Source organism: Tinamus guttatus, unplaced genomic scaffold, assembly GCF_059628265.1.
Source record: "Tinamus guttatus ecotype Peru unplaced genomic scaffold, ASM5962826v1 Tinamus_guttatus_pri_ptg000372l, whole genome shotgun sequence".
In the NCBI taxonomy this organism is placed as follows: Eukaryota; Metazoa; Chordata; class Aves; order Tinamiformes; family Tinamidae; genus Tinamus; species Tinamus guttatus.
In genome coordinates, this window is record NW_028288906.1 from 236,225 (window position 1) to 249,461 (window position 13,237).

Genomic DNA, 13,237 nt, shown 5'->3' on the forward strand with positions numbered 1-13,237 from the left:
CCATGGGTGCAAAACCGTGCCCAGGAGGGCAAGTGCACCCAGTGTGCTCTGGACAGGCTACTAGAGACAAGTCCCTAATTCCCTGGTGCCTCCGTTCCCTCTTCCTCTCAGTGTTACCCAATCATTTTCTTAAGGAACATCTTATCTGACAATAATAATAAAATGCAGTCAAAACAGGAGTGGTTTACCACTAAAAAAATAAAATAAAAAAAAGCACAGGTTTTTGGAAGATAGGACAGCTCACTAGATCTCATCTTCCTCTTAGTCCTAAGAATATACTTGTGAGATTAGAGGATGCAGTTTCACGCGTGCTGTTAAGAGAGTGAATCAGGCAGGCAGTAAGCGGACAGAAGGGACACCCAAGTTGGACACTCTAAATGGGCATGTCATGAGAAGGACAAACAGGCTTTGTTCCCTGCAAGTCATGCCAACAATGGGCAGACTGTCGCTCTCTAGACACAGAGACTTGATTTCTTCTTCTACACATTTGAAACGCTTTATTATGGAAATATGATCTTTGATGTGCTTGTCTGGGGCTTATTTTTGCAACCAATCTGCTAGTCTTTATTCTATAGAGAAACATGAGCCAGCTGACTTCTGGCTACTATAGTGCACACTGTGCGAAAAACTTCTTGGAATCACTCCTCCCCCTTAAACCTTCCCAGCAATGACAGCTTCAGCTTATGACTTTGACACGAGTTCCTGTAAATGTCCATGTCTGGTGTTCACTGCATGTGTCAATATCAAACACTCATCTCTTTCTTACAGTAAGTTTGCAGGTACTACTTTCCTATTTATCAAGAGACCAATTCTGCATCCACAAATAGGAAGAAAGTTTTGTGTGTGCTGTCATGGGAGAATACAAGGACTGAAAAATAAGGCCAAGATTTTCTAGAAAAAGTGAGCAGTTTGTAATAGATAACTTGAACCATCTTCAGAGAAATGCAGAGACGTGTTCAACCACCTTTCCTTCTCTTCCATGTCCAAGGACCCTCAAGACAGGCTTGAGAAATCCTGTGACAGTTGTCACCAGTCACTTGAAAAGACCTATCAGAACCATGAGAAAATATCCCCATCTTTGGTGGTAGGCAGATGGAGAGCGATTAGTCGCACCATAAACGCCGTTAGTCAACTTTTCACAAGCAGACGTTTTGCAGATGGTAGAACATGAAATGTTGCACTTGGGCAACAAGAGAGCCTGCTGTTCACACACAGAGGACTTGCCCTCAACAAGACCACCAAGAAAGAGTTTGAAGAGCTCTATTTAATGTGCCTTAAATCTCTTCTTGAGCAATAAGGTCATCTTGGCTCATTTTGACCGTTTTAATCATCCGTCGCTGTGCAAAAGGCCCACATCTCTCCACCTTAAAAAGACTGCAGACCTAGACAAAATGATGACAGCTCCACTTACCAGTTCTCAGGGTAGAGAGAGAGGTGACTCTATACATAGTCCCAGTGAAAAGGACGTCAAGCCCACCCAGCAAGGAAGGGTGTCCTTTGATGTAACATAAAGTGGCACTCGATGCAGTGAAAACAGGCACTAGACAGCGCTAATACCTGCGGATCCAATCACACCTGGAGTCTGCATAGCCCTGAAGCGGGTGAGGAGGGTTATACATGCAAGAAGAGCCCGTAGCATGGTTCTTTTGTACATGTGCACCCAGCAGGCACCTGCCAACCTGTCACTAACAATATTTATTTCAGTGACCTCCGATGCACTGAGCAACCCTGTGAGTGCAGAAAAGACAGTTCCTCTGTTTTTAAGAGCGCACAGTCCACATCAGGCGTGTGAAATTACTCACATCACACCAGGTCAAGTATTTCCTTTATCAGAGCCTACTTGGGTAATGATTGGATGGAAAGCTTACTGGAGCACTATTGCTGTAAAATTAAGGGCTTACTCTAACCCTAACAAAGTGCTAAAATATAACCCACACCCAAGGGCTCCACTCACGCAGAGTGGATAAAGGCCACAGGAGAAGACATTTGAGGGCTCTGCACCCCTGCTCTGCAAGCATTACTTTTAAAATTATTAGCTTCCTACCCTAGCACCAGGCAGCACCACACAGCTGCCAAGAGAAATAACCTCTCAGAGGAGAGAACCCCCCCAAACTTGCAGTGGCCATGAGAAAAGCAGACTTTGCCCCACGGCGGGTCCAGCTGTTTCAAGGCCTGCTCTGCTGCAAGTTTCCTGTGCAAGAGGCGGCACCTCACCATGTGCACGAGGCAGGAGAGCACATCAGACCTTCCCCACATGAACTACAAGCAGGAAGGTGGTCATCCCCTGCAGCAAGGTCACCCCCTGCAGCAAGAAGGGCTGTGCAAGCCCTCGAGGCACAGATCATTTTCTTTCCTAACCTGCCAAGCTCCTCCTGGGCAAGGGCAGAGAGGAAAATATCCAAAACCAAACAGTTGTAGACAAACAAAAATCCCCCGTGAATTAGCAGAATAACTAGTGTTTCCCACCAACACAGTCAGATTCCTTTGAGGAACTGTCAGCACGGTAATCCATGGCAGCAGGCTGAGGACTGCAATTTCACATCCAAAGCGGCTGCTATTCTTGGCATTATGGGCTCTCCCCTTTCTCTTACACCCAAGCAGCTCAAGACAGCATAAAGCTCGGACCCTGCAGACGTTTACACCATTTCTGCAGGGCTGAGCTTTCCCACGGCAATACATTTTGGAAAATTACAGGCACACAGGCAGTTAAGTAGAGCAGGAGACTCTTGCCAAACGTGCACTTATCGCCATCGCTTTACCTGAGCCAGACCTCTTCAACTTCCGCAGTTTGCCCAGCACCATCTGCACGTCCTTTAAGCTCGTGTCCTGCTGGCTGTACAAGAGTAACCTCTTGGCATCCGAGAACAGGCGGGAAACACTGGGGGAGCAGATGGGAAACAGGGAAAAAACAACAGAAACAACCAGCGGTCATCAGCTCTGTGAGCCACATCCACTGATACAGATTTGCATCCTCATCCCAAACCTCAGCTCCCTCCAGCAATGACGCTGCCCTCTCCAGTACAGTTGGTCCCTTGTTCAGGGACCGCCCCGGGGCTATCTAAGGAGCCCAATAACAGATGGATTCTAATGCGAGGTCAAACAAAGTTGTGCTGGGAACCTCGAAGCGTTTGAAAGCAGTTGTTTAGGACTTGGGATGCAGACTGCCTCTTGCCGCTTGTAAACAGCTTCCTCCTGGAAGCAAGGTGATTTAAATATGCCCTTGCACCTTTGAAATGCTTTTCCAGGTTGCACAAACCTTTAATTTAGCTTTTTGCATAACTGCGGCCAGACTGCTTCAACACAGCAAGCAAGGTGGGGTATATGGAAAACCACTATAAATGGAGCTTCCTGGAACACATGGATCAAAGGATTGTCACCGAAAATTCCACGGACTAGCTCTTAGACCATCTCTCACTATGTACTGTGCATCTCAGTGAGTTATTAGGGAAATAGGGCTTGACTTTCTCCCTAGAGAACACAGCTGAAGCTTCCCCTTTCCGTGGGCCAAACGCTAAACACTTGGAAAGAGAACAGATATCCCTCACCCAGGCCAAGCTCTTCACCCACCAAGAGCTTCACCTGTTTGAACTGAGGGATGTGGTTTGCTCAATCATTTGCTCAACAACAGATCTGCTGTGCACCACGGCTCCCTGCGTGCCCCTCTGAATTTGGTAACAGTAGAACGTGGGACCTCTCCTGCTAGGAGAGCCAAAGGAAAGAGCAGAACCCTCAGTGATGTGGGGCTGAGCGACTGAGAGGCAACTGCTCTACATCCCACTCCCATCTGCTTCCCCAAGAGCGATGGCAAAGGAAAGGCAGGCAGGCTCACATGGAGGCGTTGAAGTTTCCGACGATGCCGGGGGACTCTCCGGGGGTCGGGTAGCGGAAGCAGGGGTTGTTGGCATTGCAGATGATCCCCTGTATCCAAGGCAGTGTTCCAGCTGAGGGCATGGCTTTGTTTGGGAAGTGACCTGAAGCAAAACACCAGAACACAGAAAACAAAGAGAAAAGATAGAAGTCAGGAATCAGGTTGTGAAGACACATAAGATTTCCACTCGGTCCTTTCAGGCTTCCAAGTATCTCAACTCAGTTGTGAGCAGTGTTACCACCAGCTAAGAGAGACAGAGATCGATGGGTGCCTACATAGGGCTACCCAAGGTGGGACAGCATTGCTCTCCCATAATGACGTGGTTCACAGACCATGCTGAAGCTTTCTAGAGTTCCTACAACTGCCACCTACCCTCTTCAAGCCCTTTCACTGCAATCCAAGCCTCACTATTAAAGACCTGCCTAAGTTTCAGCCCACCGTTCATACCCTGTCTTCTAAAATTTGCTGAAGTGCTAATGCGGTAACATCAACTCCTCGTGGCAGCTTTGTACCGACGTTTCTACAAGATATTTTTGAATCCCCTGCTCTCCAAAGATAAGGACATAATGCCTATCTTCATGTCACCCTATAGCTTAAAGATAAGCTGCCACTCCACTTGCTGTGCACAAATTCACTTTCTCAGCTCTACTTCAGGAGAAAAACACCTCTCTTCAGTATCTCTTCTGTAAAACACCTACTCAATGATTGATTGTGAGGCAACCTCCATGGTACTGACAGAGGTACCAAATCCAACAGAGGAAAAGAGTTTACAAAATTCCCACAATACTTGTTAGAATATGTGGGTGAGGAGAGAATATGGAGCTTTCTCCTCCCAGGAGAAAGACAGGAACTCTATCCAGGAAAAAGATGCAGGAAACGAATGAAGTTTCATTGTTTGCAGTACCCAGGGGACTAAGGGACTATTGGTTCCTAGTTCTTTTTTTTTCTGCTTTTTGTTTGTTTGTTAGACTTTTGCTTTTTGTTGTCGTATGCGGGTGGAAGAAGAGAGTAAATCCAGTCCACAACATTCAGTTTCCTCTCCTAAAATTCCTCAAAGAGAGGACGCATCCTCTCCTCCTTCATACCTTTTATTTTACGTAACTAAGAAATCAGCAAAGAAACAACAATTAAATGTGATCAAAAAGAAGAGGACATAACAAAATTCATGGTAACATTCCACATACAGTAAAATGTTTAGTGGTAGTTTCTCACAGAGGAAAACAGGAATCATCTGGGACAGCAGTTACACAGAAAACAGCAATTCTGTACACCCTTTTCAGCAACATTGCTGCGATCATCTAGCTCTCCAGCATAATTTGAAGTAACACGTTGTATTGTTCTCGTCGCCAAACAAACTGCATTTTTTTGTATCTTAAAGGTCACCACAACAGAAAAAGTTAAGCTCTACATATGCAAGGCAGCAATCTTGCTCAACAGCTTCGAGATGCCTCCTCTGGCTGGGTCTGGTGAAAGCCATGTAACTGGCAGTTAGCATTATTTTCCCCCAGTGTTTTCAGGAAAAGGTTGAAATTATGCCAGACTGTTACAAATGAGAATCCTGAGTAGAAAGTCTGATTCCCAGAAAAATGAAACTCGGAAGTTTTATCTGAGAAATAATGATATAACAGTGGCGTAATTCAAAAACATACCAATAAAATATTGAGGTTATAAAGCACCTGCATGCTGCTCAGTTATTCCTATAATCAGGTAGCGCTTGCAAGACATTTCATAACAGCATCAGCACTGCTACTAGAGATAACAATCCTATTTTCCTGAGGGCATCCATAAGATTGCCACACAGTTCACCATGAACTCAAGGTTCCTTTCCAGCATCCACACTCAAAATTCAGCTTTAAAATATATGTATGTCATTGATCTATATCTGCCATCAAGTCAGTGAGTATTCAATATACCAATTCATCACCTAATCTGAGAAGTTTAGATAAATTGAAAATAAATGACCATTAAAAAAAAAAAGTTAGAATGTTAGCAGATGCTGCTGTATATTTCTTGGTGCTGACATAGGGATAGGACAGGCAAAACATCAGTGAATGTAAATAGGAAGGACGAAGCACTGCAGGCGGAGGAAGTCTCAATTAAAATCCTGCTTGTAACATCCAACACCAGAGCAAAGGATTTATGAGGAAGCTAATGGAGGACGGGGTTTATCTAAGCATCTCTGAGACAAGGCAGCTCTTGCTGGACTCGGGTTTATAAGAGCACTCCCAAGACTCAGGAGAGCTACCATTGAGGCTCTACACACACGTGTGCCAGCTGGGCATGTGGCTCAATGCTCCTTTTGCTTCTCTCCAGCGTCATGTCCATACTGCAGGTCTTCCTCTCAACACTGCTGTAAGGCCGACTCAGGACAGGCAATTCAGATGCCATGCAGCAAAGTATCAGGCTTAACTTGGGGAAGCTTCCATTGCCTGCCAAGCACTATAGAAAACAAGCTAAGCACAAAATGGGACCAGCAAAGCTTAACAGAAAACTGCAAACATTAACACTCCACCTCTGCAAAGATCCCCGTCAGCTTGAAGGTCTAGAAAGCAGCACGTAGTTGCCTCAGCCACTACCACGTACTGCAGGATCAGTGCTGTGGAGCTAATTCTTTACCCGTTTTAAGAGTGAAACACCTCAAGGGTGCCCTCCAGGATCATGTTGTGCTGACCCTTCACCCTTACCTTGCAATAATCAGGTAAAGGAAAGACAAACAAAGCGCTCTTCCAGAGTCAGCTAATTGCAGTGTGAGGCTGCCACCAATCACCACAAGACATCGGATATTGGAAATCAACAAGCCAGCTGTCCTAAGCAAATGGCAAGCAATGTAAAGGCCTGAAGATAGTCCTTTGCAGCGTAAGGAATAACCTTCCTTTGGGAGAAAAACAGCAGTATGTCCATTTATGATGTAAAAAGCAAAGTGAGTGACTGCTGAATCTACTGAACACAAGAGTCAGTCTACAGTCAGAAAGAATTGAATTGCTCTTGTATTCTCTAGTGCGTGCAATACATTAGCCCACATCCCGACTGTCTGGAAATGAGATTCCTTCCTTCCGATCTCAACACTGCTTTCTCTTTATGCTAAGTCACGTGTGGACCAAGAACAAGAAAGCAAGCTTTGGTTCTGTTGTGGGTTCTGTACCCTTGCCACACTTCCACAGCAAATTCTTGGCTAATACATTATAAATGTATTTTATGTGCATTATTATTATCGATGTACACTGTAAATGTATTTTAGAAGTTTAAACTGAATGCAGCAGAAAGTGATGTGCACTGCTGGCATATCACTTGAACAAGCTGCAGTCTCCAAAATGGAAGGAAAAGAGTCACTAAAATTTCCCTGAATTTCTCTGACAGAGATACGGGACTCTGAGCCCTGCTATTTGTTTCCTGGCAGTTGCAGTATTCCCATTTCCCCATGACACAGTGACCATACAGGGTGCAGCTGCTGTGTTGGGTACTTACATTCATGCTGTTCGTAGGGCGGATATGAAAGTCTTACAGAGATCAGGATGAAGAAGATAAAAAGAGGCCAAGCGACTTCAATCAGCAGCTGAAACTGGAAACAATAAAGACAAAGTATTAAGATGTCATAGCTAAAACATGGGACAAAACCGAGATTCCAGTACAATCCACTTTTAAGCCAGGAGGGATTTTGCAAGCATTGTACCACATCCCATTGCCCACGCACCACAACCAAGAAGTCTGGACAAGTTTATACACTACCAAGAATTACAAGGTGCTTCTTCTTGATATGTGCAAGATTTAGGACTATTTTGGATGTGTTTGAGGAGAGTTATTTGCAGGTTCACTTCAGCTTGTTGTATGGCAGGGAAACCCTTTCTAATATCTCTTCCCAGCAATTTTGTGAATTTTTGGCCTCATTTTGGACATAGATGTGAAGTATTTGCACCCCATCATCCTCATGTTAAACCACTGTAATTCTGCACTAGCAAAGATGATGAAAATTGTGCCAGGGCACAGCTATGCTTTTTTTATTTTTTATTTCCCCCACTGGAGCAGAAGTATCTTGGCATGAGACGAGCTTATATTGAAGTTAAGCTTAAATGTAATTACTGCTTTGTACTAATGTATATGTTTTCCCAAAGGCTGGTATCCACCAGTCTGGATTCTTACAGACTGTATGGTGAGTGCCAGCTAATGATATAAAGAATCCTGTTACCTAGAGAGACTAGAGAAAGATACAAGAAAGGACTATTATTAAGTACAGGGTGTTATTTATACAGGCAGCTAAAGCACAGGGGAATTCACTGAGATGCCCTAAATCCCACAGAAGAGGGTGGGAACAGCGTTGCAGCCTTGAGCTCCTGGGTCTCAGGCTGAGCCCTTGAGCTTCACCAGCTATTCCCTCCCCTCTCTCCTTCCAGAAAGGTTGCCTAAACACACATAATGTCTAAAAATGAGATTAAAAAAAAAAAAAAAAACAGGAATGAAACCTGAGTGTTTTCTTGGTTAAGAGATTTCTCTTAACGCAGCTTTTAAACTCTTTTTTTTTCCTACAAAACCCTGTCTTTTCTAGTAAAATACCTATGCCATTCCACTAAGCCAGTGGGATAGGACCTGCACCCTACTGCAGGGTGCAGGACATAATCCCCCCTACCAATATGTATTCATGTGCTAAACTAGTATCAGCTAAAATGAGGTTCTTGACATTCGGCATAGGGTCCTCCATACAAACCTGCAGTAGCAACTTCAGGTGAGCCAGCATAAGATCACACTGTAAAAAATGGCACATGGAAGCAAATGCCACTTGATCCAGCAAAGGAAAACATCTAGGATGCACCCTTAGATACCCTTGAAGGCTGACATCCAAGCAGAACAGGATCCAAAGGGGGCAGAATCTGAGCATCAGTCTCACAGGCACTTCTGATAACATCCACTGGGTAAGAACCCATAAAGTTGCCTCAGTTATACCTGACCTCTGCTTGCACAACAAGCACCCCAGCAGCCGGCACGTGGGGGCCCTAACTAGGATGACCTGCTCCCTTCAACACCGTGTTGAACAGGGACCTGGCTCCCAAGGCCAGCAATCCCCGAGCACGGGACGTTGCCTCCACCTTCCTTTCCCAGGACTCCTGCAGGTACACGGTGATGCCTAAGCGGCCTTGCTGGTGACCCTGGCCACCTGCACGCATCGCTCCTCTGCTGCATGCCCAACTACAGCAAGTGCACGACGAGCGGGTGGTGTGTGTGCTGTCGCTGGGTGCACAGCCACGCACAAGCACCGAGTGTCTTTTCCAGACCAACAGGCCGAGCATGGACTTGGGGTGGCCACGCTGCAAGCCTGCGGCTGGTGCGTTACAGCTGCAACTGATTCACTACTCGTCGAGACACAGCCTGGCTGCTGCTGAAACAGGGGCCTGCACAGAGTCAAACCTAGTGCGTCAGTGCAGTTCTGAGCCTGGACTCCCCAGGCAACCCCTTGTTCTGTTCAACGAGAAATGAATCCTCTTCCTTTCCTAAAGTTCAGTAAGTTCCTTCCCCTACTGTTTCCTGACCTTCGTCTGACAGCAATTACACCAGGGCTTTTGGACCGTTGTCGCCTTTGCAGAGGACATGGAGATACCACAAGCAGATAGATGTGCATCACCCTAGTTCATATTAACTAGATACTAGAGACCAGATCTCCTCACCCGCTGCTTTACCCTGTCAAATACCAGGCCAGCCTGGTAGGCAGCAACACGAACCTTCGGAACGTGGACTCCTCTGTTGTGCCCACCAGGAATTCAAGCAGGAACCTGCCATTTGCATATGGTGGCACTTGGCTCCTAATAAACTGCTCGTAATTTTGCTGAGGTTAGTCCCAGAAGCATGCCCAACTTATACCAGCTGGCTGACACTGCAGGATACCATTAGATGTTGAGATCCTCGCTGTGTCAACAGGAAATCTGTTGAGCAAGAACTAACCTATCTACCACCCCCATCTCGCTGCCAACCACCCTCCCCAGCTTTACTGTCCAGGTGCCGTGCCCGCAGCTACGAGCAGCCCTTGCCTGATCTTTGCCTCCACGTTGAGATAGAGGGAGAGGCAGCGAATGAGGGGAGCTAAACCTGAACAGAGCGTTTCTACACAACTCCCACCCATGAGCATGATTTGCCTTCCCTACTCTCCCCCCATTCTCTCCTTCCCCCCACTCCAGAGAGTGACATTTGTGCTGTTGGAAGTTATCCAGTACAAAGTTACGCTCAAATTGCACACGTCAGGCTGAGCTTTGGACCCGGTTTTCGCAATGTGGCTCAAACTCACAGCAGCTGAGGAGAGGGTTCAGTGGGAAGCAAAGCCCACAGTTTTCGTGAGAAAAGGAACAAGGATCAGGCAATTTCTAGACTAGACAGGTACAAATATAATGGGTAATATGGGTAATGATTTAATAGGTACAAATGGGAGACAAACACCTCCACTGCACCTAGCTGAGGGACGCTGGTCTCCAAAGAGCAAGGCAAATTAATGAAGGACTGTGCAGCATGGCAAGAAGAGATATTCCGCTGTTTCCATGACTTTTTTTCTTAAACTGCCATCCTTTCCTGACATTCCAGACAAAGTCCAAATTGGAACCCCTAGTAAGAAAAATCCTGGAGACATAAAACCTACAAGTAAAAACAAAGAGAGGCTGTCTTGAGATCTCCATTGTGAACTGGCTGATAGTTTTTGTACAGAATGGATTATTAGCACTTTCTTTCATACCTTATGGGGTACTTGATGGGAAACTTACACTGAAGCTGCCAAAAGGAACCAAGAAATAGATCAACAGATCCAAGAACATGACAAAATACAAGCCAGAGGGTGTTTTGCACTGACAGATGCAGTCTGCCCATTGCTTTTCTTTAGGCTTTGCCAAATGATGTGAATGCACCTCTGTTACCAGCCACTAGCCTACAGTTACCTTTACAAGACACACCATGCTAGAGCCATCCCACTTCAACCAGCTTTCAGGCTTCGCGCATTGCCTTGAGAAAACCTAGGGCAGAAGAGACTTTCTTTCCCTTTAAGAACTTAACCTACCTCGCTGAGAAAAGTCTATGCTCTTAGAAGTCATAGCTAGTTTTGGGACTATTGCCCAGCTCCACTGGGTGAAATTCAGCTCTGGATTCACTGGACATGAGTCCCACGCGCGCCAGACACTTGAGCAAAAACTTTCGAGCCTCGTCTTCCCTCTCCACCGTGAACATGATAGCCACCTCCACCTTGTGACCGACTGTCTAAAGCAGCGCGGGCCCGGCCAGCTGGCAAGAGCCCTGACATTTGCAGGGTTCAGAAAGCTTATCGGACAGACGGCTTTCCACTCACCACCTCAGTAACTCATGTTGCCTTCGCATTCCCTCCTCGTGCCTCCCCAAGGTCAGATCTAACAGGGCAGCTCCTCTGCACGAGCCCGTGTCCCTCATCCACCACAGACATCCCCGAAGACCAGAGGGGAATGGCACGTTCTGCCCGGCTTTAGCTGTCTGCTGGAGTTACAGTACTCTGAAAGGTGTCTTTACTGCCAAAAGAAATGAAACCCTAGTATTTTAGTGTGTTGTCTTCACGCTCACAGGTTCACATTGCATACTGCCCGTCCCAGCTGGGTATGTCCTACATTGGTAATGGATGTTGAGGCTAGAGCTGGATCTAATCAAATCATGCTGTGGTACAAAAACATCAGTTATGTGGACCTGTGTCCCTGCTAATGCTAGAACATGTCTCATGTCAGTCACTTCAGCTATACCTCCTCTTGTAAAGTTACACAACAGGCTTGGGTTTCTCTCCCTGATTAAAGAGCCTGAGAATGCTTGCTCCAACAGATGTCCCAACACCGCAGCCATTAGGAAACGGCCAAGTTTCATTACTGCTGATGCAGCATGCAGCAGTTGGAGTCTTTTGGCCCCAAGCTCACGTCCCTGCAGCCCCGAGATGTCCCACGTGAGGAGCACGTCGGGTCACAGGACGGGTTCACGCAAGGCACAGGCCGTCACGCGCTGGATGCAAGACATCAAGATATGGGGTCTTTTCCCTGTTTTTCTTGAAGAGTAAGTTACAGCTTGGACAAAACAAACAAACAACGCCACTGGACAATACTTACAGTCTGTCTTCTTCTGTAGGTGAAGTTTTTCCACAGCAGCAGCCCCAGCTGCGTCCAGAAAGCCATCTTTCCTCACCAGATCCGAGCAGCTCCCTCTGTGCAGCAGCAGTGGCAGCACACAGCAAGGACACTGTGGCTGGGCATTAACTAGGGGGAAAAAGTTGGAGGGGAAAAAAAATGCATTAAGCCTGAAAAAAAAGCAAAGAAGAGGTGAGGGGCAGAGCCTGCCCTCTGTGCCCCCGCGTAACCCTGCAGCTTCCCATGGTGCTCCCCAGCTCCGCTTCTCTACACCGTGTTCTCTAACCGGGTCCCTGGGGCCCGAGCGAGCCTTGGTTCACACTCAGCAGCTCTTCCCTCAGAGCTCCGAGGAGAAAGCTACAAAATAGCCGCAGCACAACAAATTCCCACCTTTCTGACCCCAAAAATCCAAGAGCAAAAACAGCCCAGAAGAAAACACACAAACAAACAAAAAGATGCCGTGGACTTTGAAAGCTGATACAGAGGCCCTCTGAGTGAAGCTGAATCACACGATTCACCCCAAGCTTTTTTTTAAGGTATTTTTCCATACCTACTTTTACTACAGTGAAAAACCTGCTGCCAAATTAGGAATGACGTAATTCTGAAGTCCAGTGAGCACCACTGCAGCAGGAGAAAACATGATGCGCTTAACAAGGGAGGGAGAAATGCACATCTCCTTGAAGGCAGGTGACTAAGCATTGCCCTGTAGTCATTCATATTTGGATAAATTGAATAGCAAATCGCTGTAGAGTTAGTGTCAGGTCTTGGAGCTACTTGGCCTCCAAAGTTGCTGTGACCAGGCTGCATTTGGTGTCCGTCTTGTAAGAGCAGGAGAAAGCACAAGGGGTTGAACAACATACTTATCTCCCTGGTGGCTACTAATACCCTGGTATAAGCTTGGGTACACATCTGGTATAGCTTGATTCACTTTTGAGTTTAAGCCACTTCAGATTAAGAGCATTTTTGTTCTGAATAGCAGTGTCTACCCAGGAATTTAACTAATCCACATTGAATTAATTCTGATTTATGCTCCCAAATAGCATCTGTTGACAGGCTCAGCGTTAACAGGACAGCTAGCTGGTCCAAAGAAACGAAGAGTCCCTTTAACGTCTGTTGAACTGGGAACACACATGCTTTTGATCCTAGTGTCCCACATACCACTATCCTAGTCCTGAGATTCAGAATTGCATGCCTGATTGAAGACTGCATTGAAAACATTTCCAAAATTCAAGAGCAAGGTACGTAGGATTTATTCAGGAAATGCTCTGAC

The 13,237-nt window shown here is 46.3% G+C and overlaps 1 protein-coding gene across 2 annotated transcripts in view; it reads right to left on the reverse strand.

Moving 5' to 3' along the window:
- Positions 1–12,096, reverse strand: part of ABCA1 (ATP binding cassette subfamily A member 1) — a 67,844-nt gene extending 55,748 nt beyond the window's left edge. For both annotated transcript variants that reach the window (XM_088530414.1, XM_088530413.1), the window contains exons 1-4: positions 11,950–12,096; positions 7,334–7,427; positions 3,830–3,971; positions 2,760–2,878 (exon numbers count right to left, since the gene is read on the reverse strand). In XM_088530414.1, the coding sequence (XP_088386540.1) occupies positions 2,760–2,878; positions 3,830–3,971; positions 7,334–7,427; positions 11,950–12,015 (421 nt within the window). In that variant the 5' untranslated portion in view covers positions 12,016–12,096. The remainder of the gene's footprint in view (positions 1–2,759; positions 2,879–3,829; positions 3,972–7,333; positions 7,428–11,949) is intronic.
- Between the last annotated feature and the right edge of the window lie 1,141 nt (positions 12,097–13,237).